General features: G+C 41.9%; 1 protein-coding gene across 2 annotated transcripts in view; it reads left to right on the top strand.

The window, feature by feature from the left end:
• Window positions 1-7,671: 7,671 nt before the first annotated feature.
• The window catches only part of GPM6B (glycoprotein M6B), a 142,995-nt gene continuing 122,935 nt past the window's right edge, over window positions 7,672-27,731 (top strand). The window contains exon 1 of one of the 2 annotated variants that reach the window (XM_079764719.1): window positions 7,672-7,850. In XM_079764719.1, coding sequence (XP_079620845.1) covers window positions 7,847-7,850 — 4 coding nt within the window. In that variant the 5' untranslated portion in view covers window positions 7,672-7,846. The remainder of the gene's footprint in view (window positions 7,851-27,731) is intronic. The other variant, XM_079764721.1, reaches the window with a different exon arrangement.

Raw genomic sequence — 27,731 nt, 5'->3', positions numbered from 1 at the left:
TTTGAATGTGATTTTCCTTCATTCATTTTCACAAGAGGTAGCTAATATATTAGGTAAAAGAATAAAACTCAGAATAATATTTATGTCATGATATTTTTTAAAATATTTTTATTGATTTCAGAGAGGAAGGGAGGGGGAGAGAGAGATAGAAACAGCAATGATGAGAGAGAATCATTGACTGGCGGCCTCCTGCACAGCCCCACACAGGGGATCAGCCCGCAACCTGGGCATGTGCCCTGACCAGGAATCGAACCGTGACCTCCTAGTTCATAGGTCAATGCTCAGCCACTGAGCCATGCTGGCCGGGCATGATATTTTTTATACAAACCAGAATTTTAAAGATCGTTGGGTTCAAAATTATATAAGTTCAAATGGAGGAAATATTCATTCATTTAATGAAAACTTGAGCACCTGATATGTTCTGTGCATCGAGGTTACAACAGTGATCAAGATAAACAAGCTTTCTTCCCACCTGGACCATCCAATCCAGGGGGTGAAACTGACAATAAAAAATAAACATAGTCATGACAAAATAAATTTAGGTAGTAGCAAAGAAGACTGAGAAGTTTCATCTGATGAGGTAGAAGGAAAACCAGAAATGTGTGGGTTCATGAAAGCTTAGATAAGAAGATGTTTCTAGAAAAATGGAGGCCTTTACTGCAAGAGTCCCATCTTGCCACATGCCATCATTTGTGCTCTTGACAAGAGCAGTTTCAGCAAAATGATGGGGACACAAGGCTTATTGGAATGGACTTCAGAGAGTAAGAGGTGAGGACATTCAGGCAAGTATGGATTATTCTTCCAAAAGGTTTTGCTAAGAAAGGGAGCAAGAAAATAAGGCAATGGCTGGAACATGTGTGTGAACCAGTAGGAATGATTAAGTCAAAAGGGAGATATTGAGGCAGGAAAAAACAGAAAGCTATTATTATAGAAACAGAGTCCTGGGAGGGAGGAGATAGGACATGAAGTCTTCCAAGATTCCTCAAAACATTTTTTTCCATTTTTTAAATTAAGGTATATATGTACATATCTTACCATTGCCCCCCCCCCACCCCACTCCTATACATGCCCTCATTTTAAATTAATTAATCAAGATATTTTAATTTACTCTCACTATAGCCATGGCCCAACTGAGGAGAAAAACATACATTATATGTTCACATAATCTGAAGTAAAATTGCAACTGAGGCAGGACCTAGGAAGGGGAGGTGGATGGTGCAATGAGACTGTCAATTGGGACGTTCAACCTTAATAGGGAGGTCAGAAAGGGCTGCCTTGAGAAAAATGATAAGAAAATCCTAGCCCAGAGCAACATTATTTTTTCCAAGAGGCTACAAAATTCATTATTACTAGCCAAATGGGACGTGTGGGAGGAGTAAAAGAGATCATTGTCAGCTAATAAAAATGATGGGCTAATAAATAATTTTGAGCTCTGCACATGGTTTCATTTAAAAATTTCATCTGCAAGAAGAAGTACACACTGTCAGATTAGCTACATTCTTTGGTGTTTGTTGTGAGTTCCTGATGCCCCGCTGTGAATTCTGATCTGGATTCCTGTATGTGGGTAACTCGGCCACAGTCCAAAAGTAGTGAGTCCTGTGAAAGACAACAAGCATCGGAGTGGACATAACCCAGACTTGTGGAGCGAAAGCCTCAGTACAAACCAAAGAAACATCATCGCCAATTGCTCTGTTTCACAAAAGGACAGCATGAAATGATCTGTGTTTAAAGGCAGGATCTGTTTTCAGCCAGCTTTGAATCCTGGACCACCCCCCCCTCCAGGGATGCAACTGTGTTCTATTTTGCCTGCATCCTGCTCACTTCTAGCTGGTGACTCTATAAGACCCACAACAGGATATAGCCATGTTCCCCATCCTCTAAGCCACGGCTGGAGACTGATTCTGAAAGGGAGTCCTAAAACAGACCCCTGGCTGAGGCTTTGGCACTTGTATTGGGAAATGTGTTCTTTGGATGGTAATGTGGTGGAGTGGACAGAGCTTGAATTCGGATAGAGCAGGGTTCAAATCTAAATCTAGATTTGCCGTGTACTCAGTGTGCGACCTGCGACACATGACTGAATATCTCTAAGACTCAGTTTCCTCATTAAAAGAAACACAAGGTCAGGATGCCATACGATAACCAGCAAAGTGTGAGACGAATCTAGGGCCCTCGCCCTAGATGCTCAGAAAGGGCCTCAGGAGAAGACCAGGGGAGCAGAGAGCAGGAGACCTCCATCTGTCTCCTGCAGGTGACTGGAAAAGCCAATTGAAAAGTCATCAAGACCCCAGGGGACGATTAGCTCCTTAAAAATCTGACAGCAAAAACTCGTATCTTCTCCTTTTCCATCCCCAAGTTGAACACAGAAAAATGTAGGAGAAGGCAAAGATGATTATCTTAGAGGTGCTTTAATATTTATCTCCAAGGTCTGGGCAGCTCTTCCTTGCAGGTCTTCTCGGCTCCTACCCCATCCCTCCTGTTGTTCCCTAGCTGGGCATTGACTGCCCCTGCCTTTTAGAACTCTGTGTACATTGTACTTTTTTGTCTGCCCTTCTTCCACTCAACTTGCCAACTCGGGATGGTTGATATTTGTAATATCAATGTAAATGTAGACATTTAGAAAACCATCTGGATTCACATCCAAGGTGTGAGGGATCTTTAGTCTTAGGGAGTATTTGCAATTTTAAAACATGTGCATTTAAACTCAATTTTTCTCTAATTAAATGACGTACTGTACAACTTCCTAGGAAAGTTATTTTGTTAATTTCCTGTTGCTTCTTCTACATTGGGCTGCGTCCTATTTGCTTACTACTCAAGGCCACCTGACACCATCCCTTACCAGTAAGTAAATAAACAAATAAAATCCTATATAATAAAAGGCTAATATGCAAATCGACTGAACAGCATGCACTGACCACCAGGGGGCAGACGCTCAATGCAGGAGCTGCCCCCAGTGGTCAGTGCGCTCCTGCTGGGGAAGTGCCACTCAGCCAGAAGCTGGGGTCAAGGCTGGCGAGCACAGCGGTGGTGACAGGAGCCTCTCCCGCCTCCACAGCAGCACTAAGGATGTCTGACTACCAGCTTAGGCCCACTCCCTGAGGGCTCCCAAACTGTTAGAGGGCACAGGCCGGACTGAGGGACCCCCCTGAGTGCACGAATTTCATGCACTGGGCCTCTAGTACAGTATAATAGCAGAATGGAAATCAACAATTTCCTTCCACCCTCTAGAATGGATGCAGTCAAGTGAGGGCTCCTCTATACGAAAAAAAAAAAAATTTTTTTTTACACCAGAGAGCTCCATCCCTTTCTGCACTGCAAAATCTCAGAATTCCCTCACCCTAAAAGAGGTTTCTGGTGATTCCAGTGATTGCTCAGGCTCCCCAGGGTAAAAGGTGGAGATAATAATGATAACATCACCAGCAACAACATCCACATCACCTACCATTTATTGAATCCCAGATACTAATACAATCTCCTTTATTTCCTACAAGTATATGAGGTAGGGCTATGATTATACCCATTTCACAAATAGGTATGTCTGGAAATAAGGTCTCAGGAGCCTGGAAAGCATAGGACTAAACACCCAATGGACACAAGTGCTTTAATTAAATATATCAGTATTGCCCGGTTTGGCTCAGTGGATAGAGCGTCGGTCTGCGGACTAGGGGATCCCAGGTTCGATTCCGGTCAAGGGCATGTACATTGGTTGCGGGCACATCCCCGGTGGGGGGTGTGCGGGAGGCAGCTGGTCGATGTTTCTCTCTCATCGATGTTTCTAGCTCTCTATCCCTCTCCCTTCCTCTCTGTAAAAAATCAATAAAATATATTAAAAATATATATATATATCAGTATCAATATCCACATCTATAAATAACACATACATGTGATAACAAACAGAATAGTAGGGCTTGATGAAAAAGTCTCTCAGCTGTCTTCTCCCAACTGGTGGCCTCACTCCCAGAGGCACACACTTAGCCCACCTAACTGCTAGGAAGCCTGGGAAATGTAGTCCAGCTGTGTGGCCAGTTAGAAGATATATGTTTGGTGAAGAAATAATAATCTGTATGGGTTCAGAATAGGCCTCCCCAAGATGTGCCACTTTGGCATGTGAAATATTTTGAACTGAAGGCAATAAAGACCCTGCAGACTTAATAGAAACTTTTACCTCTCCCTTAAAGAATTTAAGTTAGGGGCCTTGCCCATAATAAGAGTTATCACCAGTAGTAACTTTATGACCCACCTATATGGACCCACCTATTTACTAAATGTCTGCTTTTCTTATTTTGCCTTAACGCTGTGAAGCCTACAAGGCACTTTACCTCATCCCTAGTTCAGAATGTCTTATTACCTCAGTCATCCTGTCTCTGAACCTCTCCTTCTTATAGGGTCTCTGGTCTCTCGTTTTTGTATGTGGGGTTCCCATATTTACATATGTAATTAAATGTAGTTATTTTCTCTTGTTAATTTGTCTCATGTCAATTTAATTATTAGACCAGTCAGAAGAACCTAGGAGGGTACAGGAAACTTTATTTCTCCCCACAGTCCCTACCACATTATTTTCTTTCAGTCTTCTTCAATGCATATGTATGTGCATACAAATATGACTAGGATTATATTGTACACTCAGCTTTAAAAATGTAAAAATACCTCTGAGTATTTCCCCACATAATTCTTTGGAAACAGGGCCATGTGATATACAATTAAATAGGTCAGAGCTGCTCAATCTCAGCACTATTGATATTTGGGCGGGACTAGATCATAAATCTTTGCTGCAGTGGGGCTGCCCTGTGCATTGTAGGATATTTAGCAGCATTTCTGGCCTCCACCAGCCACCCCCTCTCCATATGTGGCAACTAAAACTGTCTCCAGACATGGCCAAATGTCTCCTGGCCTGGGGGGGGAAGGGTGGGGGGAGGGAATCATCCACAGCTGAGAACCACTGAGCTAAGTCAATCTATATATATAAAAGGCTAATATGCTAAGTGTCCCTCCCTCCATCAGACTGGTCGCTATGACGCACACTGACCACCAGGGGGCAGACGTTCAACGCAGGAGCAGTTGGCAGCAGCAGTTCTCAGGTGACACATCCCGAAACCAGAAAGGAGGGAGCCCAATTCCTCAAGGGGACGCATGATTCCACCTTCAACCATGGGTTATGTTGTTGCTGGGGCACTATCGGCCCCGAATCAGGTTTCCTGCACACTTGCGTTTGCGTTCCACACCCTGTAGGACAGCAACTTTGCAGAGTGCGCTCTCGTACTCTGGGACCCCTAGGGATGTTGGACTGCCGGTTTCTGCCTTATCCTCGCAGGCCAGGCCAGGGACCCCACCTGCTGGAGGGACCCTGCTCACTCCGCAGATGCCTTTCAAGCCTAGGTGTGGCAGGCTGGGGAGGGACCACGGGAGGTTGGCTCCAGGGCATGTCTGGCCCATCTTGCCCAGTCCCACCCTGCTGGCCACCTTCTAATTAATTTCCTTTCAATGTGCACAAATCCGTGCACTGGGTCACTAGTAATATATATAACTTCTTCCCTTTTATTAAACAGTTGTTGCTTTCTTATTTTTGTTTTGTTTTGTTTGCTATTACATCTTGCTCTGTGATAACCATCTTTTTACATTAATTTTTACTGAAACAGTCATTATTTAATTAGGAGAGAGTCCCAGAAGCAAGAGAATATTAGGTCAGAGGCTATGCATATTTTTCAGTCTCTTGATTCATACTGCCAAATAACTTTCCAGAAAGGCTCTACCAATTTAGTCACCCATCTGCAAGGTAGACTTGCTTGATTTTTAAAAGGTTTTAGTTACTTAATATGAGAAAAAAAAAATGGTTTCTTACTATCAAATAACATTTACTTGACTAATAGTCAAGTATACATATTAGATGTCTTCTGCACCCTGTCTGTAGTAGCCTTGTTAATTCCCCACTGCTGTGTTGTTTTTCTTAAGGGTTTTCAGGACAATTGCTTGTTGAAATCAGTCCGTGACATTTACAAAGTAAGTAAAAATTTTCTATTAAAATGTGGCTTTCCTTTGACACTGTGTACACACTCGCTCTAACTTGGTTTTTAATCACAGCATCCCATGTGACTAGCTTCAATATTTAGACAGCTGTTCTTTCTTTTCTTTGGTTCAAAAGTCTGAGACTTCTAGGGAATGACAGAAAGTGGATGAAAGGGTTTACTTTTATCCCAGTGCACAAAACCTTAGAGTTCTTGCCTGCATAGTGGCTGAGTGAGGCCATAGCATGCCCACATACTATCTGAGAAGCCCATTTTTTTATTTTCACGGTCTCCTAGGGGCCTCCCACCCACCATGGGTGTAGGAACCAACCAAATGCTCTTCCCTAAACCTGGAGGTAGATTAAATTCCTCCTTGCCCCCATTCCTTCCCCCATAGTCTCTGCCCTTTGCAGGCCATTCTAATCACTGTCACCTGCAGTTGGATTTCTGCAAACACGTGCATTCAGGCCTCCTTCAAATGGATTGCTTTCTGTAACAGGACAATTAAACCTATGAGCTCCCTGCTGTTTTACTACTATATGAGATTGGTTAGCAATGATCCGCCTAGCACAAATCTCTGTCCTTTTATGCAAAATATTATTAGGCTTTGTAGAGCTCTGCCTTGATAAAATCTTCTCTAATCCAATAAATTTCAATGATGAAATGTTTGCCGCCTCCACCCTTTCATCGTCCTGAAGCCTTTTTCTCCTGGCTTAAATGTCCCTTAGTGTACTATCTATTGTTACTGTTTATGTAACCCTCGGTTCAAGTAACACGATGGATTTTCCAAACAATTAAGAAGCACAACATAAACTATCAGGGGCGCAGCAATGTCTGAGAACGCAGTAACCGTCGAAAAACTGCCAGGGTCTCGGCGCTTTTCTAGAACCTTTGGAAACAGGAAAATTCTTCTCTAAGGAGACAGAAGGAATTTAAACCCTGGACACTGTTAGACCATGAATTCACTTACAGGCTCAAGCACGAGGCCTGAGCGGGAGAAGGGGTGACTGGGGTGAGTCTGCAAGGTCTCCCGGCACATGCCAGGGCTGGGCTTCCAGGGAGCAAGTGGGCTGACACCCCAAAGCTATCAGCACCCCAGATTGGAAAGTGCCTGTGCCCTTCGAAGTCATTTGTTACCCACAGGTGACTGCAGTCGGTGCAGGCAACCTTGGCTGCACGTCGGAATCACCTGGGGAGCGTTTGCCTTGGTCTGCTCCCCAGCCCATGCTAACGTGCAACCCAGGTCAGACCTGCTGAATTCAGTAACCACCCGCGGCCCACGTGTGAACAAAAGGATCGGGGACTGTGGAGTGGGGCGACGCTGTCAGACACTGGGTGTCCTTGGTGCAGTGCCTTGGGCCTCAGTTTCCCTATCTGCACAATGGGTGATGACTAAGACCGCAACGCCTCTCCAGCTGTGAGAGTTCCTCTTTTCCGAGATCCTAAAAGCCCACTCCCCTCTCTCTCCATCCCCCCCACCCCCCACCCCCAGCTGGCTTTTCCGGCTTCCGGCCCCCACGGTGCTCGCTAGGGGGTCCTAGGGGGAGCCTCCTGCTTGGCTGACCCGCTAGGGCACGCCTGCTGCGGGTTCGGGCCCTGCTGCGGGCTCACAAAGCCCCCGGCGCTGACGTCAGGGCCCCTCTCTGCGCGGCCGGCCCCCGGTGCAGGCGGAGCCCAGTCGCTCTCCCACCCCAGCCCAGGAGCCAGCCTCCAGCCGCCAGCCCAGCAGCCCAGCGCAGCCCGACAGGAGCCCGGCCCGCGCACGTGTGCCCGCCCCGCCTGCAAACTCGCCCCACCTGCTCAGCCGGTCCCCCGGGGAGCCAGCGCCCCTCCAGCCCGTCTCAGCCATGGGTAAGGCAGCGTGCTGGCCCCGCGCCACCGCCGCGGCCAGGGCCCCGCGCCCACCCCCGCTCAGGTGGGGCCTCCTGGGGCACCTCTGCCGGGGAGCCCGGGCGAGGGGGCGGAGGCTGGAGGTGGGAGGGGCGCAGCGCAGGTGTCCCTAACGTCCAGGTGCGCGTCCCTGCCCCATCGCGAGGGCGTCCCCGCCCCCACAGCCCTTCGGCTGCACCCCCCTGCTTTCGGCTGGCTCCAGGAAAGAGCGGGGCTCCTGGGAGGGTTGCGGAGAGAGCAGACGCGGACGGAGCGTCCCGGGAGGCCGCCTCCTGCTTTATTTTCAGGGGGTGCTGGAGAGTAGCTAGCTTCTTGCCCATTTCCTGAGACGCTCTCCCTCCCTGTCACCCGAGCTCCCGGCGCTGAGTTCGGTCCTGTCCCACCCTGCCCTGGTTCAGTTGGCCTGAAACCCACGTGAAACAGACGCCTGAGTCCCCGGGGCTCTTGGGAGACCCCCATTTGAGAACCACGACCCTTGAAACAAGGAAGGTGGGGGAGGGGACGGGGGCAGGACGGGACAGAGGGTTTTCGCTGCTTTGTCCCCGGTTCCAACTATCCAAATGCGGAGCTGGGCGCAGGAGGAGACGGCGTGTCAGCGGGTTCCGGTGCAGTTGGGGATCTCGACTGCCTGGTAACGGTGAGAGCCCAGCTCTGGCGAGGGAAAATCCGCAACCGGGGCCGGGGCGGATGTTAGGTGGCTGGAAGATTCTGTCACCTCCTAAGACCCCGAAACGCTGCCGTCAGCAACCTGTCGTTAAAGGCGTCCTCTGTCTCCCAAGGGAAACTCCTGGAGCGCGGTGGCAATCAGCCTCATTCCGCGGCAGCCCTGGACATGTCAGAGCGCCGCCGCGCTGGGCATAGGGTGTTCTCTCCCTGCTCTGTCATCTCTCTCTAGCGGCTCATATACTCCCGCCACCAGCGCCACAAAACCACACACCGAAGACCCATCCAAAGCATTCCTAACGAGGCAGCCAGTGGGCTTAACCACTGCGGGTTAATGGTGAGGGCTAAGGAATGTATTTCCTGCCAGCCCCCCCCCCCCCCACCTGCTATCCCTAGCCCCTTATCCCATCCTACATCCCCCCTGCGATTGAGTCTGGGTTGGTGTGTGTATGTGGGGGGAGGTAATCCTGTGCCAATTAAGTTCTTGGTGAGGCTATGGTAAGGAGGGTTCAGTATTTTGCATTTTAAAGGAAGTGCAAATAATTTCATAGTTAATTTTTAAAAATTTACTAGGGGATCAAAATCGGAAAGGAAATAAGGCCCCTGAATCCAGCAGGAAATTTCCTAACCAAAGGCAGTCATCGGCAAACTCATTAGTCAACGGAGCCAAATATCAACAGTACAACGATTGAAATTTCTTTTGAGAGCCACATTTTTTAAACTTAAACTATATAGGTAGGTACATTGTTATTAACTTAATTAGGGTACGTGGTATTTTGTGGAAGAGCCACACTCAAGGGGCCAAAGAGCCGCATGTGGCTCGCGAGCCGCGGTTTGCCGACCACTGAGCTAGGGGAAAGCTAGGACAAAATCCATCTAGAAAGGGCCGAATTGCAGGACAGGTGACTCTGGTTCCTACTTCTCCAAGTGCCCGCACCTGAGTAGTCCCATCACTCAGCGCTCCCTTTTAAATGAGGTTCATACACAAAAATCAGGGCTGCTGCTCAGCCTGTAACCACCTTGGCAATGCTTGGGGCAACGATGTGGAAGTTCCACCAAGTGAAGCATTGAGCAAAAGCACTCACTAATTTTCCTGAAGTCAAGTTTCTGGTTGTTGAACGCCAAGCGTTGGGATTTGTACAGGTTAAAAATTGAGCCTCTGATCATCATGTGGGCACCTTCTTGAGAACGACTTTTCACAATACCCTGGGCTTAAGCGAGGGTTTTATTTTTCAGTAGATGTGGAAGTTCTCATGAAGCAAATGCCCAAAGCAGAGGCCTGTTCTCAAGGAAGTACTTTGTGCCTTGGACAATTGTTGGTTCTACACTTCAGTTGCCAACTTATGTAAATTGTTGCATACCTCACTGGTTCTGCCTGTATCCTTGGTTTTAGTTTTTAGTTTTTACATAAAAGAAAGAAAGTTCCCTTCATGCTAAAAAGAAAACATACTGATTTTCTTTGGGAGGTTCTTAGTAAATACACCACAAGGCCATGAACTGGTTTTATTTTTCCAGTTGTATTCAATTACCGAACATTCCCCATGAATGTTTTCATTGAAATGATGTAATGCTGGGAAAATTCTGACCATTGGTCCATTGAGTTGGGACTTTGGTTCTCATGCACGTCACTTCCTTAAACTGTTCTCAGTTAATTTCCTGGTAAAATGGGGGAGGTTCCTGGAAATAGCCCCTTCAGACTCAAATTTTAAGGTATTCAAAATCTTTAAGTGGAAAAATAAAGTATTGAGCAATGATGGTGTGTACAATTGTATGTTTCAACGTATCTTAAAAGAAAACACATTGTTGAGCCAATTGATTTTATTTTTACAGCTTTGTTCAGATATAATTCACATACCATTACAATTGGCACGTTTAAGTACACAGAGTCCGTGATTTTTAGTGTATTTAAAGTTGTGCAGCCACCGCCACTAGCTAACATTGTCATCGCCCCCCAAAGAAGCCCTGGACCCATTAGAAGTCACTCCCTGGCCTTCCCTCTGCCCAGCCTGACCAGAGCAACCACTAATCTACTTTCTATGGGTTTGCCTGTTCTGGATGGGTCATGTAAATGCAATGGGCCAATTGATGTTTGTGGTGTGTTTGACTATTCAGTAACTTTGGTGGTTTTGCACAATGGGAAAATGTATGCAGTACACCAACTAAATGAGTGTGATGAAACTATTTCATTGGCTGAAGAGTTCCACATTTGCCCATTGTGAGTGTGCGTGTGCACGCACACACACACACATTCTGTGTTACTCTGCTGTTATCAGCTAGGAACTCACATTGCCTAACAGAATTTTGATTCTGTTACCTTATTCACAGGCCTGAAGGCATAGCAACTGAATGGATTCAATGCAGTAACCTCTCGTAAAGCATGTGTAGGAGGATATCCATCCTGCTGTAATATGGATCATGTATCCAGAGAGAAAGGCTGATTTTGTTTCATTAGCTGGCTATCATTTTAAATGAAAATTGTATGTAAAACGATCTTTGTTTTGATCCATCTTGTTGCAAGGAAATTTATGTGAAGATGATGAATTTATCACTTCACAAAAATAGCATTTAAAATATCTGGTGTAGAGCAGTTCTTTAACTATAACATACATACAGGCCAACTGGGACCTTGTTAAAAAAGCAGCTTCTGATTCAGTGGGTCTGGATGGGGCCTGAGTTTCTGTGTTTCTAGCAAGCTCCCAGGTGCTGCTGGTGCTGTTGTTCCTGGGACTAAGAAACAGGAAAAGCAGGGCAAGCCAGAGGCCCAGGTGCCCACCACAGGAATTCCACTAACTGACAGTGTGACCTTGGGTAAATAATTTTCTCTTCTTAATTTCAGTTTACTACAAAACAAAAGATTTGATGAAATTATTTTGGGGGACTCTAACAGAGCGAAATGAATAGAAAACAAAACGAGAGGGTAATGTTATGCTTGAAAAACATGAGAAAACAGCTCCCTAATTGAATACTGTTTATTTCCAGGAAGCCAGCATCCTCGGCATCATTTGTAGGTTCATTGAATGCTGGCATCTTGACATGCCTGCCAAAGGAACAACTGGCTTTCTCCAAGGAGACTGGGAGAGGAATGCTTCTAGTTTGGGCTTCTGCCCTCTTCTCCTTAGAGCTGGCTGTTCCTGAGAACTTTTCCTCACTCCCCACCCAGGGCCCAGGCCACCTTCAGAGGCAAGACTCAGAAGGAAGCACACTGAGGACTCTAGCAGACAGAGTCTGGGACTGGGAGTTTGCTCAGGAATTCAGATGCAGTGGAGACAAAGGGATAGTATCCCGATGAAGAGCTGGGCAGGAAGTATCCCAGAATGTGCTAGCCTCCCTCCCTCTGAGTGTAAAGATCTAGTAACAGCCCACCCTCCTCCTCCTTGGAGAGCATGCCCTTCAAATTTCCCATGCAGGCTGAAATTTTGAAAAAAAAAAAAAAAAAAAAACAACCACAAAAACCCTGTAGCCCAATAGCACCAAGTACTGTTTGTGACCAACAGGAAGTAATTATTTAGTGTATCTTTGCTCCAGAAAAAGCTGTTGTCCAAACCACTTGACCCTTTCAAGTGTTTCTTAGAGAAGATCCTTATCTGCTGTATCAGGGTCAAGCAGTTAGGTGGCTTTAATGTTATCTTGCCTGCACTTTTTTTTGCAATCATTTTTCCAAGTGAGTCCTCTTTGTTAAGACTTTCCAAAGCAATCGGCCTGGTTTTCGAGAAATAAAAACTTTTTAGCACTCATATTTTATTAGTTTGTATAATATTGAATTGAATTCCATAATTAAAGTAACAAACAACTGGCTCTTCTGAGGTAGACAATTCAGCTGGTGGGAGAAGTAGTCCAGAGGTGTCCTGAGAGTAGCTTTGAGGTCCAAGATCTGTGGACAATGGTCAGTGTGGTTAACAAAAAGAACAGAAAATATAGGCTCACTAGGTGAATGTTGGTAAGAGAGCTTATACTGTATTTTTAAACCAATGTCATCCATTTAATAATTTTAACCTAATTTTTCCTGTTACTATTAGCTGGTTTGTTAGTGTTTTTTCATATGCCTTCTTTTCTGTTCAAATACCAAATTTGCCAAGAATAATATTGTTTTATTCATTGTTGTATCTCAATTTTCATTCAAATGATTGGCATATTGTAGGTGTTCCACAAATATTTGTTGAAAGGTTAAGGTTTTACCACATAAAATGTACTTTATTGTCCATCAACATTATAAATATACTAGAGGCCCGGTGCACAAAATTCGTGCACGGGTGGGGTCCCTAGGCCTGGCAGGCGATCAGGGCAGATCAGGTTCCCTGCCTCCCTGCCTCCTCCTTCCCTCGCTGCCAGTATCTGCCGCCACCCACCCCCAGTTCCCCATCCCAACCCGGGGACCGGCCCCAATCAGGTGATCGGGGCCTGCAGGCTCGAGGCAGCTCCTGCATTGAGTGTCTGCCCCCTGGTGGTTAGTGCACGTCATAGCGACTGGTCATTACAAGTCTTAAGGGTCGCTTAGGCTTTTATATATATACTAGAGGCCTGGTACACAACATTCGTGCACTGAGGGGAGCAGGAGGGGTTCCCTCAGCCCGGCCTGTGCTCTCTCACAGTCTGGAGCCCCTCGGGGGATGTCTGCCTGCCGGCTTGGGAGCAGGCCTAAGTTGGCAGGTGGACATCCCCAAGGGGCCTTAGCTCTGCCATGGAGGCGAGAGGCTCCAGCAACCACCACTGCGCTAAAAGGGCGCTGGCGGGAGCCTCTCCTGCCTCTGAGGCAGCTCTGAGGAGCAGCGAGCCCAGCTTCTGGCTGAGCAGTGCTCCCCCTGTGGGAGTGCACTGAGCACCACGGGGCAGCTCCTGCATTGCGCATCTGCCCCCTGGTGGTCATTGCACGTCATAGCGACCAGTCTTTCCATCGCTCAGTCAATTTGCATATTAGCCTTTTATTATATAGGATATATAGACTTCAAGGTATGTAAAATATTTACTTATGTATTATAAACTATGATTGATAATACTAAATTAAATAGGTAAATGATATTATTATTCTTTAATAATAATACTTTTGGCATAGATATTCACAGAATAACAGAATTCACAGCTTGATGTCACTTTAGAAGTAATTTGATTGCTGCAGGCATACACAGACACAAAAACAATTTAAAGAGCAGTTTGAGTGTTATTTCATTTCTTTTTTTTTTTGCCTTTAGCTTTTTTCTTTTGATATTATGAAATATTTTCCTCTCTCTGGTGAAAAACACTTCCTTCTTGTCAGAGTTTTGAAGTTCAGGGAAGCTTGGAGTGAAACGCTGTTTCAGTGAAATTCATTATTGCCCTGAGGATTAAAAGGTAATAACAGGCTTGAGTTTCCATTCCCACCTTATACAACGGGTTAAATGAGTACCCATTGCAATACTATGCAACTAGCAAGTGCCAATCTGTAAGCCTTTGAGTTCCTGTTACATGCCCATCACCGTGAAGGCTCTCGAATATGGCAGGTGATCACACTGTGAGCTTTCAGAACCCGGCTTAGATGAGCCAGGTACAGTGCTAAGTCTTGAAGCAAAAAATAAACAAGACCCAGCCCTGTCCTCAGATCCCCATGGTCACTTCATAGAGGCAGATAAAGAATGATAAGAGAAATAAGTACAAGATCCTGTAGAATAATGTCCTCTGTCTGAGGAAAAAAGGGGGATGGTGTTTCAGAGAGGGGTTCCTCAGGGAGGCAGTTACCTTTGATTTGACTCTGGAAGGATCAGCAGGATGACAGGAGGCACAGTGTGTCTGGGAGAGGACATCCCAGGCCCTGGGTATAGATGTGCAAAAGCAGGAGGCATGGCAGAGACTGCAGCTTGGGCACTTTGAGGAGCTGGGCATAGCCTGAATGTGAGGGAAGTGGGGAAAGCTGAGACTTAAAGAGAAGTCAGGCCAACAAAGGACTTAATAGTTACCTTTTTTGTGTTAGACCAGTGGTCGGCAAACTCATTAGTCAACAGAGCCAAATATCAACAGTACAATGATTGAAATTTCTTTTGAGAGCCAAATTTTTTAAACTAAAACTTCTTCTAACGCCACTTCTTCAAAATAGACTCGCCCAGGCCGTGGTATTTTGTGGAAGAGCCACACTCAAGGGGCCAAAGAGCCGCATGTGGCTCGCGAGCCGCAGTTTGCCGACCACGGTGTTAGAGAATCATGAAGGGATTTTAAGCAGGGAAGCAACAGCTGGAAGGAGATAACATTCTCCTGGAGGAGATAAAAGAAGCCCAGTGAGATAGAATCATTAGTGTCTAACCTTAAAATTCCAAATAAGAGTCTGGAAGGAGTTCTGAGAAGGCTAAGACCTTCTAGCTTACATGAAATTTCTGGTGGAGACTTGGATTTTAGGTGTGTTGAGAAGGGTGGAAAGAATTCAGGAAGACAGGAGTGAGCAAGTTTTACTGTGGGATCCTGAAGAAACTGGCCTGGCCATAGCAGAGAGTAAGTGGAGGAGGAGGAAAGTAGAACACAAGATGGCAGAGGAGCACAGAAAGCCAAATGAGGAGTGACAAATTTTAACTCATTACAAATGGACACATGTAAATGAATCTTGCAAAAATGTTGTTAATCTTGTCTATTGCTTCCTTCCTTTCAAAAGATAAATTAGAGAAGAAAGGAAGTGTAAGACTTTCTGGGACAGGTTCTTTGGTGTGATTCCAGAAGGGCTGGTGAAATGGAACCTGGTCCTTGTCTGTGTATTTATTTCATTATTAATTTTAAGAGTGACATTATTTCTTCCTTAAATATTTTTGAATTTACCAGTGAAGCTGTGTGGGTCCAGAGTTTTCTTTGTGGCAATGTTCTGAATTGTATTTCTTTAACAAAGATAGTACTATTCAGATTTCCTCTTTCTCCTTGTTTCAGTTTTTATAAGTTGTGTTTTTTCAAGGACTTTTCTACATTTTATATGTTACTAACTTTATTGGCATAAAGTTGCGTATAACATTCTTGTATTATGTGTTTAATCCTCTTAACTGTAGGATCAGTAGTGATGTTCATCCCTAGTGATGTAGGTAATTTGTATTCTCTTTATTTTTCTTGATCAATCTTGGCCATTTATTTTAAATTTTATTTTTGTAGGTTGATAATTATATCTGATAGATGAGCTGATCACTTAATTAAAAAGGAGTGCATTTTCTAGTAACCAGAAAATAGGATTTTAATGTCTAGAAGTAAACATTGCTTACTTGGTTAGAGCAAAAATCTGCCAAGGGAAAAAGTTTAAACCTAATCTTTTTAATTTTACTTTTAATTGCTGTATATAACTCAGTACATTTGAACTTGGTGTGGCAAATCTACTAGTATTGTAAATAATCTTGAGTTGCAGTTATTGCATAGTATTTGCTTGTATATTTGTTTGTTTTCGGATGACTGTTCAATTCTGCTTTCTTCTTTGGAGCATATGGAGGCAGATACTGAATTAAAAGAAGTCTCCTTTCCTTCTCTTTCAAATGTACTTTTAAAGCATGATTTCTCAACCTCAGCACTATTGACATTTTCGGCTGGATGATCCTTTGTCCTGAGAGGCTGCCCTGTGCACTGTAGGATGTTGAACAGCAGCCCTGGCCTCTACCCACTCCCTCTCCAACTGTGACAACCAGAAATGTTTCCAGACATTGCCAAATAACAACTGTTGTGTGGGGGGCAAAATCGCCCCATTTTGGGAATCACTGCTTTAGAGTAAAGGGATTGAAATATTATAAAATCTGAGTAGTGGCATTATTGAGGACTTGGTTGAACACATCTGCAAAATGGGAAGATCTCTGGTTTAAAAGGTGTTATCCTTCAGAAAGGGATGCTGAATTTTTGTAGCTGAAGGAAGTTTTTTGTTTGTTTGGTTTTTTTTTTGTTTTTTTTACTTTTTTAATATTACCAGAGAATCTGGAGCTAGAACGGGGAATTTGGACCACCTAATTCACTCTTTCTTTGCAGTAAAATGACAGCTAAACCATCTCGATAATTAAACCAAAGACCCTTGCGAATAGAGTGCCTGGCTTTCCTTGGCAACTTGTTCTGGTGTTCAGGGCACTTTATCTTTGAAAGGACTAAATCAATATGAAGCTCATTTTGCTTATTAAAATCATTTTCATCATCTTTTGTTCTCTTCATTAAGTGGAAAGACATCGAGGATCTAGTCCCATTTCTTAACATCCTTAATTACTTTGATGGCCTTTCCAAATTTAGAATTCATCTCCTTAAGTATAATCAAATCTACCCAGATTAAGCCTTTAAGGCAACCTTCCTGCACATTCTATTTCATCCTTAGGGTCTATGGTCGTCACATCATTACGTTTTCCATGTGTTTGAGAGACATAGGAGTTGTAAGAGGAAGGACTGGTTTTTCCCTTATTTATAACAGAGATCCTTTAAGGACAGTCTGTAATCTCCTTGCTTCCCCCGTGTCCTCAACTCCTACCTACTGGTAGAGATCTTAAGTTGGTGTTTTCTGAGAGATCTGAGCACACTTGTAGAAAAAGAAACAGGAACATTGGAAGCAAAGAATAGAAGGATCCTGGAAAATCTGCTGTTTTGTATGAGCATTAGGCCACGCTTTTAGGTTTAGGAATGTGCTGTTTCACATTGGCTCCCTGAAAAGAATGCTTAAATGGTGGATTTTAAAATGGCAGCTTAAATGCAGGCATCTGTTCTTTCACATAAGGAGAAATGTAATTAGGAGAGAAAGTCAAACCCTTAAGATAACTTTATTTTTTTTTTGCAGCAATTTTTAAATATTTTCCTTTTAGTTTTCACACGTGGCTTATTCTGACAATTTCCATGGTAAGTACAACAGAGTTAAGAACATTAAAGCGATGAATTTCTACTCCAAGTGTTATTACCATGTTGCAAAAACACTGTCCTGGATTACCAAAAACTAGTTTGAGCTCTATCATATAATGATATGTTGTCACAAATATTTTTAGATGTTTTGTAACAGGCACGGATATTATAAAATCATTTTAAAATTTATTATTGGAAAATAATATGTAAACAGAAAGTGGGAAAATCACAAGCATACAGCTTGACAAATTTTTACAAACTTAAGTAGTTAATACACAGACTAAGAAGCAGAATATTATTAGCTCCTCAGAAATCCCCAGAAAACTCCCTTTCTGGCACTCTGACCAGGGGTACTCCTAATTTCTACCAACATAGTTTTGTCTGTTCTTGTACTTTATATAAGTGGAATTGTCCAGTATGAACTCTTAATCAACATTAATAACATTATTTTAAAACTTGGTGATGATTTCTGTTTAGAAAATAGGCCTGCTTCTACATTATTATGGTTAAAAGCATTTATTAAATGCCTATGTGCATAGAGCTGTGTTAGGGAGTGCATAAACCACTGATTCCTACCTTCCATTTTAAGGGGGAAAACATAAATACAGCAGGACTTTGAAAATAATTGATGAGAGATGAGGATGGTACATAAAAAACATGCAAAGTGAGGAAGAGATGACAAAGCTAAGGCATCCCATTATCTAGGGATAGAAAGTAGATCATGATGGGTTATGAATAAAGAGAAAGTGGAGATGTTGCATATTTATTCAGGATATGATCAGTATGAATACTTTTGAGACCACCCTTGAATTCATTTCCTGAAGAAGATAGTTTTAGAAAATGTCTCAATTTACAGTAGTCAACCGTTGGCTAGTTGGCTAGTGGGTAGTCCAAGTGGAGTCCAAGTTTGCAAAAGAGGGTTGAAGATCTGATTCTGATTCTCATCCTGAAAATTTTTAGAAATAGATATAAAACTTTTTTTGCCAAAATAACTTTTCTTCTTGTGCTATTTGGGCATAGACCATAACAATGTGTTTATTTCTTCAATGAAAAATTGTGTCGTATTGTTGACTAAAGTAATGATGTAGTTAGCGAAATAAATGCTTTGTCCTCACATAAAGTTGGCTTTAAACTGTATAGTGTCACTACTGCTTGCCACATAGTGGTATCACTTTATTCTCTCACCAATAGTGTGTAAGCATTCTAGTTTCTCTGTATCTTCACCAGCATTTGGTATTTGTCACAGTGTTCAATTTTTCAAACATTCTAAAGGTATGAGGTGGTATTTCATTGTTTTTTATGTTGAATTTTCCTAGAGGTTGAAACTTCTTGGTAAGTTATTAGGCCATTTGTGCTTTCTCTCATTGATATCCTTTTTTTCCTTATTGATTTGTAGCAATTCTTTATACATTCTGAATTCTAACTCTTAGTTAAATGTGTTGTCAACATCATCTTCCTCTCTGTGGTTTATCTTTTAACTTTGTGGAACACATCTCTTGTTGTACAAAACATTTTTATTGTAATAAATCCCTAATTATCAATATTTTTGTTAGTCTTTTATGACTTGTGCTTTTTTTTTCCTTGTTTTAAAATTGTTCCTAACTCAATGGTGATAAAGATGTTCTTCTATTCCAATGTATTTTCTCTTAAAGTTTTTTTTAAATGTATGCTTTTCATTTTTTCAGTCTTTATTCCATTGGTATTTTAGTTTTTTGGAATAGTATGAGTTAGAAATCTATTTTTATTTTATATTTCCTATACATAAACCACCAGGGACTTAATAGTTTATCTTTTCCCCACTGATCTTTATCTAATACCATCTCTCAAGTATTAAGTTTTCCTACTGTATATGTGTATACATCTCTGGACTCCATTCTGTTCTTTGGTCTGTTTTGCCATCCATGTACTAATACTACCCTGTCCTAATTCCTGTAGATTTATAATATGTCTGGCTATCTCCTAGGATAACTTTTCTCTTTTTTAAAAAATATATTCTTTTATTGTTGGCAGTATTACAGATGTCCCCCATTTCCCCCTCCTCCCATCCTACTCCCCCAGGCCTTCACCACACTGTTTGTGTCCATGGGCTATGCATATAAGTATATAAGTTCTTTGGTTTATTTCTTCTCACCCCTTCCCCACTCTCCCACCCCCAATATGTCAGTCTGTTCCATGCCTCGGGATTTATTTTGTTGGTCCATTTATAGAACTTTTCTCTTCTTGCTCTTAATTAAAAGTGTCTGAAATATTCTTCATTTTTTGCTTTTGGAATCAGCTTTTCATGTTCCACACACATCTGTACTAGGATTTGGGGTGGGATTACACTGAATTTGCAGAATTATTTTCGTGATGATCACTGTGTTTATTATATTGAACCTACCAATTGTATATGTGGTGTATCTCTTCATACAATTATATCTTCTTTTACACCCCCTAATAATGTTTTTGTACACCTTTTGAAATTTTATTAGAGGTCTCATAGTTTCTGTGGCTTTTTTAAAAGAAAAAGTCAATCGGGGTTAAATCTAATGCCATGAGATGTCATGTTTCCTTCCTTAGATCTATAACTTCTGAAAGTGCAGCTGAATGGACAGACTTGTTTAGATTAACATAAAAGCTATGGGGGAAGCTGATTGTGACTTATCATGTAGCAGCCTGGTCATAAGACCTGAAGCAAAGTGAAGTATTTTTACTTAAACCAACCCTTGACATATAGTGAGATAAGAAAATAAAACTCTCATTATGATAAAAAAAAATAAATGTGGATTTCTTCTAAAAGAAAAATATGGCCCAATTTGTTCCACTACAAAAAAACACATTTACCTTCAAGGTGCAAATTTTTAGTTGAAGGAGAACGGGGCGGGGGAGGGGAGCCCATTTTCCATTAATACTTTAGTGCAATGTAGCTAAGGTAGCTAAGGTAACCCTAGGATGATTTAAACATAGTTCTTCTGTTGGAGTGTTACTTCCATGTTTGGTGATGTTACTTGTGAAAATGAATTTTTCTTGGTCGTTTCAAGATTACCTATTTTGCCTAAGTAGTTAAATGGAAATTTTTTTCCTGGAATAGTTTTACATAGCTGCTCACCCTGCAAAGAAGAGGCCAGCATTGGGCTGGACAGCCAGCTTGATTTATTCCAGAAAGTGGTTTATTCAGCTGTCAAATGAGATTATGTGCACGACTGTTATCCATCACGTCACAGAAATATTCTTATTCCTGCACAACGCCTCAAACTTTTATTTACTTGGAGGCAACAGAAATCACAAATGTAAATTGTCCTGAAACATATCTTTGGAAACGCAGTTTTTAATAGAGTGCTAATACCCCCTTACTGTTGATGATGATGACCAGTACAAGACAGGACTGCTAGACAGTGTCTACCCACTGCCTGCTGTCTCCTCTCCAGCCAACACACACATGCACGCATGCACGCACACACTTCTATATATTTAGATTTGAGTAATCCTGAAAGGCCCCAGTCATAAGAATCCATTCTTGAAATTCACTTTTTTTTGTCCTGTTTTTGTCTTAGAAGGGTCTCTCAATGTGGAAACTTTAGAATTTAAATATATTTTTATTAATTTCAGAGAGGAAGGGAGAGGGAGAGGGAGATAGAAACATCAATGATGAGAGAGAATCATTTATCAGCCACCTCCTACTGGGGATCAAGCCCACAACCTGGGCCTGTGCCCTTGACCAAAATCGAACCCGGGACCCTTTAGTCCACTGAGCCAAACCGGCTAGGGCTAGAATTTAAAACTGAAGTCTAAATTCGGACATAAAAGTTAAGTCCTTTTTACTTTTTATCATCGTATTTTAGCATTTAGTGATTTGAGCAAAAAATGGCGCTACTTCTACTTTTTGATAGCCATGCAGTGTCCTCAGCCTAACATGACAAGTGAGCTATTGCTGAAGAGAAAAAGGAAACTTCTGACCAACCTAACTGTGATAGAGTGGGTTGTTGATTAGAAAGCTCCACTAAGTAGGTGGCTTGGAGATATTAGACTTGCTGCCTGGGCAGGCTCTTTCCTCAAACAAAGTCATCCGGCCCCAAATGTCAAGAGTTCCAAGGTTGAGGCTCAATGTGTGGAGGCAGTATTTGGAGTCAAGCACTCATTCTTTCAGGGACTGGTGACCAATGGAGGCCTCGTATTCTTTAAAAAGCAACAAGGTTATTTTGTGTTTGAAGAATTTTTCATACCCATAGTTCTTCTTCACTGCAGTGGATTTTGCCCCCAAGGGAAACAGTTTTAGTTGTTACAACTGGAGTCAAGGGGAGGGTGCTACTGGCATTGAGTGGGTAGAGGGCAGAGATGCTGCTAAACATACTACAGTGAACAGGACAGCCCCCTCCCCAAACAAAGTCATCTGGCCCCAAAATGTCAAGAGTTCCAAGTTAATGACATATAGCACATGGGAAAGTTTGGCGTTTGGGCTGACATAGGGCAAGAGATTCTAGACACCAAATAAAGGGACCCAGATATAGAAGGGGTTGCCCAGTTCAGAAGGTGACATTAGGACAAACCCCTCTCAATATGGACAGAACCCAGTCTTGAATATTGCTAATTACTGGTGCTGATATGGACCTACTTGTTTAATTCAATTGATATCCATTAAACTCTTACCAAAAGCAAGGCATTCTTTATGTTAAGAAATAATGAAACAAATGATAATACCATGTACGATATAAAACCGAATTATAAAATTCTTTTTTCTAAAAGTTTGTTTTCAATATATTTTTATTGATTTCAGAGAGGAAGGGATAAGGAGAGAGAAACAGAAACATCATTGATGAGAGAGAATCATTGATCGGCTGCCTCCTGCACACACCCCCACTGGGGACCGAGCCCACAACCCGGGCATGTGCCCTTGACCGGAATTGAACCCGGGACCCTTCAATCCACAAGCCGACACTCTATCTACTGAGCCAAACCAGCTAGGGCTACCTGAGGGTTTTATTTATTTATTATTTCAGCCTCATTTTTGCAAACTCTCAAATATTCATGTAACAAAAGAAAATAGCATATAACATTGAAGTGAGCCAATTATTTATTCATTTAGCATTTAATTTCAAGCAATAGGTTTAACCTTTTTATTTTATTCTAAGAGCTGATGAATAGTACAATGAGTGATTTAAGTATAATATTTCCCTGACTTTCCCAATCCTTGGTGAAATTCTTAAGTTGAGACACATGAAATATACCACATTAGACCCTTTTTGGCATATGATATGGCATTTCCATGTGGTTCAGTGTAATACAGAAGGTAGCAGCCTAAATATTCTCTCCCAGGGATCATTCCAGCTTGGTATTGCAGTGAAACAAAAAAAAGTGCCCATTCTTTTTTTCTTTTTTTTCTATTTTTCAGATGAGGCTACAGCCTCATTCTAATAAGTCTTCAAAGGCTTTAGGTTTCATTGTCCCCAAACCTGGGGTTCCGCTCACAAATACTTAAGAACCAAAGATTGCTGTTCTTCAGCATTTCCTTTGGTGAAGCAAGGAATCGTCCCCCAATTTATCTCCTCTGTAAGTGTGGGGTTTGTGTGTGTTACCTTCTCTTCCGGTGTGTGGTATACCTGTCTGGGTAATTGTTAGGTATGAGATGGAGGAAGTTCTCTAGTTATGTTCAGTCTGCCGTTTTACTTACATTTAATGAATGTGTTTTGGTGGCTTAATATTGGCATAGAAAATTAACTATTTGTTTATATTTTCAGGAAAGTCCCCCCTCCCCATATTTTTAGTTGAAATTGGTAAAAATGTGGTCATTTCCAGGTAAGGGTCAAGTTTTTATGTCCATACAGTTTAATGATTCCTAAACATATATGAATATGTTACTATTTTCAATTGGTACATCTTACTTTAATAGCTTTGTGGGGAAAAAACCACTCCAATATAATTTCACCTACTGAGATTTCTACATAGGTTGTTCAAAAGTCTTATTCTTTAGTATTATATAGTATTATATCTATAAAACTGCTAAACATTCATGGGCCTTACTAAAAATATAAAATTGCTCTTTGAGGGTGACATTAAGAATGGGAAAACCTTCAGTGTATTTTTGTTTATTTTTTTAAATTAAATGTATTGGGGTGGCATTGGTCAACATGAACATATACGTTTCAGGTGTGGGTTTCTATGTTACAAGATCTGTATATTGCACCGTGTGCCCACCACCCAAAGTCAAATCTTCTCCTGTCACCTTATATTAGGAACCCTTTTCTCCCTCCACCCTCTCCCTCTGGCCACCACCACACTGCAGTTTGTGTTCATAAGTTTCAGTTTTATATCCCACATATGAGTGAAATCATATGGTTCTCGCTTTTTCTGACTGACTTATTTCACTTAGCGGAATGTTCTCAAGGCCCATCCATGTTGTTGCAAATGGCAGTATTTCATCCTTTCTTATGGCTGAGTAGTATTCCATTGTGTATATGTACCACATCTTCCTTATCCAGTCCCTTCACTGTATTTTAAAAAAATATTTAAATGTTCTAATTCTTACCCATTAACAACTTTTGCTTGAAAATGTAATCTAATTTCTTTAGAGAACAGGAAAAAAATAGATATTGGCATGAATCAGGAAATCAAAAGCATTTGAATTATAAGAATTCAAAAATTGTTTTTCCATTCATATTATCTTAGTTTGTATTTTAAAATGCAGTGTTATGACTTATGTACTGTAAACTGCACATTTAAAGTGTAAAAGAAAAAAATGGGGAAACCCACACCTTGGTTTCCTAGAATTAAGAATTCATCCTAATATGAAACATCAAGTAATCAGAACCCTATTCAGTATAGTACTTATCCTTACATTTGAAAATAGTTGTTTATTCATGAAAATATTATCAACCAAAAATCATACAGCCACATATTGGCCAGTCAGGAAACTCTCTGCTTCCCACCTCTTACCCCCACCGCCAATCCTTTTGCCTAGTCCCTCTTTGTGATGTCCGCCATACTGGTATACTATTATTTGAAATCTGTAGGATAAAACGTTTGGTCTCTCTTGACCATTTCCTGAAGTTGAAGAGAGTTTAGATGGCTTCTCCAAATAAGCAAATAAAGGAAGTTGAGAAGTTAAGGGAGTCGTCTCTGCTTTCATTCCCATGAGGAAATGCCTTCCTGAAGCTACAGATGTCTAACATTTTGTCATTGTCACAGTCACCTACAGAGATGCCTGAGGAGAAAGAAGAATGTTAACAGCTGAAGCCCAAGCTCTGAACATCCATGGTGGTTATTTGCTGTGATATTGATGCTTTTATTAACATTATCAAAGGTATTATTAGAGACAGCTTGTTTTACCAGCCAGCTTCCAAACTTTAATTGTGCACATTCATTACCCAAATGCAGTTGGAAATGCAGGATCTATAGTGGTGAATAAGAGAGTTCTTGGCCTTGATAGAGAGCCCACAGTCTGGTAGGATGCACCTCTGAGCAGAGAAACCATGATAGAGATTATGCAGCTGTAAAAAAGAAGGATCTCTCACCCTTTGAGACAGCATGGAGGGACCTGGAGAGCATTATGCTAAGCAAATAAGCCAGACAGAGAAAGACAAGTATCACATGATCTCACTCATATGTGGAACCTAATGAACAAAATACACTGATGAACAAAATAGATCCAGAGACATAGAAGCATGGAACAGACTGACAAATCTCAGAAGGAAGGTGAGGGAAGGTGGGTAGGGAGAAATTAAAGAAACTATATGCATATATGCATAACCCATGGACACAGATAATAGTGTGGTGAAGGCCTGGGAGGGTGTGGGGTGAAGGGGGTCAATAGGGAAAGAAGGGGACATATGTAATACTTTCAACAATAAAGATAAATTTTTAAAAAGCAAAATAAAAGAAATATGTTCAAAAAAGCATTGTTTTCTGGTAAAGGAATGGCACCAATACTGGTCTACATTCCTGCCACATGTATTACCATAGAGGAGACATTTCTCTTTTCTTTTACAGAGTAGTGACTATTTTAATGAAAGTATTAACAGGTTTCAGACTTCATTTTATCTGAATCTTTCAGCAAGTGAACATCCTACTGAAAGGTATTCACTTGGGAAGAATCAGAACTTTGCAAAAGGGCATTTCTTTGAATGCAGCAAATTATCATTGATACTTTAATGCAGTGGTCGGCAAACTCATTAGTCAACAGAGCCAAATATCAACAGGACAACGATTGAAATTCCTTTTGAGAGCCAAATTTTTTTAACTTAAACTTCTTCTAACACCACTTCAAAACAGACTCGCCCAGGCCGTGGTATTTTGTGGAAGAGCCACAGTCAAGGGGCCAAAGAGCCGCATGTGGCTCGCGAGCCGCAGTTTGCCGACCACTGCTTTAATGCAATTAGGAAAATAGGGTTGGTAATAAAACTGATCAAAACAAGTTGTGTCATAGAAGAAACCATGATGTCAGTAACTATAATAACATAATGAAGCACCATAATTACGTGATGCTTCCTTTTTAGAAGCCTGGAGACACCATTGCATGAACTTGAAAACCAATAAAGCTGTTGCTTGAATGCCTAAGTCCAGTCTCTTACATATAGGGTGTCCAAAAAAAAGTATATACACACACTTTGAATAATTATAAAGGCCGTGTTTATTTAAATACATTTCATTTTCAAAATTGATCTATCAGCTGTTAAAGTGTCTATACATTTTTTTAAATATATTTTTTATTGATTTCAGAGAGGAAGGGAGAGGGAGAGATAGAAACATCAATGATGAGAGAGAATCATTGATCGGCTGCCTCCTGAACACCCCACAATGGGTATCAAGCCCACAACCCGGGCATGTGCCTTGACAGGGAATTGAACTGTAACCTCCTGGTTCATAGGTCAATGCTTAACCACTGAGCCATGCTGTCTGGGCAAGTATGTATACATTTTTGGGGGACACCCCATAGTTTAGACTTAAATGGAATTCTTTATTTATTTCTACAATTTTATTACCTGTGAATACTTTAGGGTAGAAGAGATGGAGTATGTTACTGTTGCCATGGTAACTTTGTACTTAAAATGTCAGGCTGTGCTTACTTGTTTTAAAAATATCTATAATTCCTATAAAAATCTCTACACATAACTTTCTCATGTCCAGTGAGTGATTCCTTATTTAACTGGCATTTTAGCTAATGACTTGATCGCATAAGTTGTTTTGAGAAATGCCAAAGGTTATTACTATACAGCACTAAAGAGATTTAAAATGTCCACCATTTAAAAACTTGAATATTTTTAAAATAGCTTACATGTGTCCTTGCCATGATTAATGGAGTGAAACAACCTTCAGAGCTTGGTTATCAATTACTCTTGGTAACTGAGGGATTCGGGGTGAATCGTGCTTGGGCTCCAGATGTGTATCTTCAGTTAGTAGCAGGTGTTGAGGCAGAAGTGGCCACTTTTCACTTGAGCCCCTACTGTAACGCTGGACTTGAATATTTCAGTGTATTTCTATCTCCCCTGTGCTGTCGCAGAGCTCCCATTATAGCCAATCTGCTGCCTTGCTTTATTTATTTTTAAGATGGAACCACCTTAAAACACACACATATGAATTAATAAGCAAATACACACTCTTTGTAAGCTAACTTAAGCAGTGCCGAGTGCTGCATTATTTTCCAATCAGTAGCCTGGAGTGGGTGCCCAGGAGTTTTGTGGTTCCTTTGTGGAGTGGGCTTTGTGGCAACTGTTAACCATCCCGAGTCTTTTCACATTTGATTGTTTCACAAATGACTGACGCTTCCAAAATATTTCAACTTCTGGATAAATGGGGAAGAGCAGTCGATGTAGATGTCTCTGTGCATAAACTGCATTCTGTATCCACATCGGTGATAGAAATCTGTCCTGCTTTGGGGACCTAGGCAACAACAATGCTGCCTTTTTAAAAAGATCCATTCCAAAAGCTAGGGGGGGAAGGAATGTAGGGAAGAATCCTGCTTCTATTGTGAGCTTCTCTTTGATCCATTTCTACCCTTCTGGAAATCTTTCCTTGGCATTGTGTTTACATTTCTATGTTAGCATCCTTTTTCCATGGCTCAAACAAGCTCCCTTGGTCACTGAGAAAATAAAATGGCAGTTCCAAGCCTTGTGAGGCAGGTCCAGAGCCTGTTGCGTTAGGTGGCCTCCCTGCCCTGTACTCACATGCCACATCCCCCTCCTGGGGTTGGGTCAGAGCAGCTGAACATCCTGCTGGGCATTTCAGAACTCCTTGAGGGATGTTTAGGTGGAAGATGCACTTAATTATTGGTATATCACAGATGCAGGAGAATAAGCTTTCATAGGTTTTGAGCTTGGGACAGAAGGGCACTTTGCTTTTATGAATCATCTTGGTTTTCACAGAACTCAGAATATTTGTGCATATCAATCCAGAAATGGAGACACAGCCCGACCAGTG

The sequence above is a fragment of the Cnephaeus nilssonii genome (genome assembly GCF_951640355.1).
Source record: "Cnephaeus nilssonii genome assembly, chromosome: X".
NCBI classification, from domain to species: Eukaryota; Metazoa; Chordata; class Mammalia; order Chiroptera; family Vespertilionidae; genus Cnephaeus; species Cnephaeus nilssonii.
The sequence above is the reverse complement of the archived record's forward strand: the minus strand, read 5'-3'. Positions and strand labels throughout refer to the sequence as shown.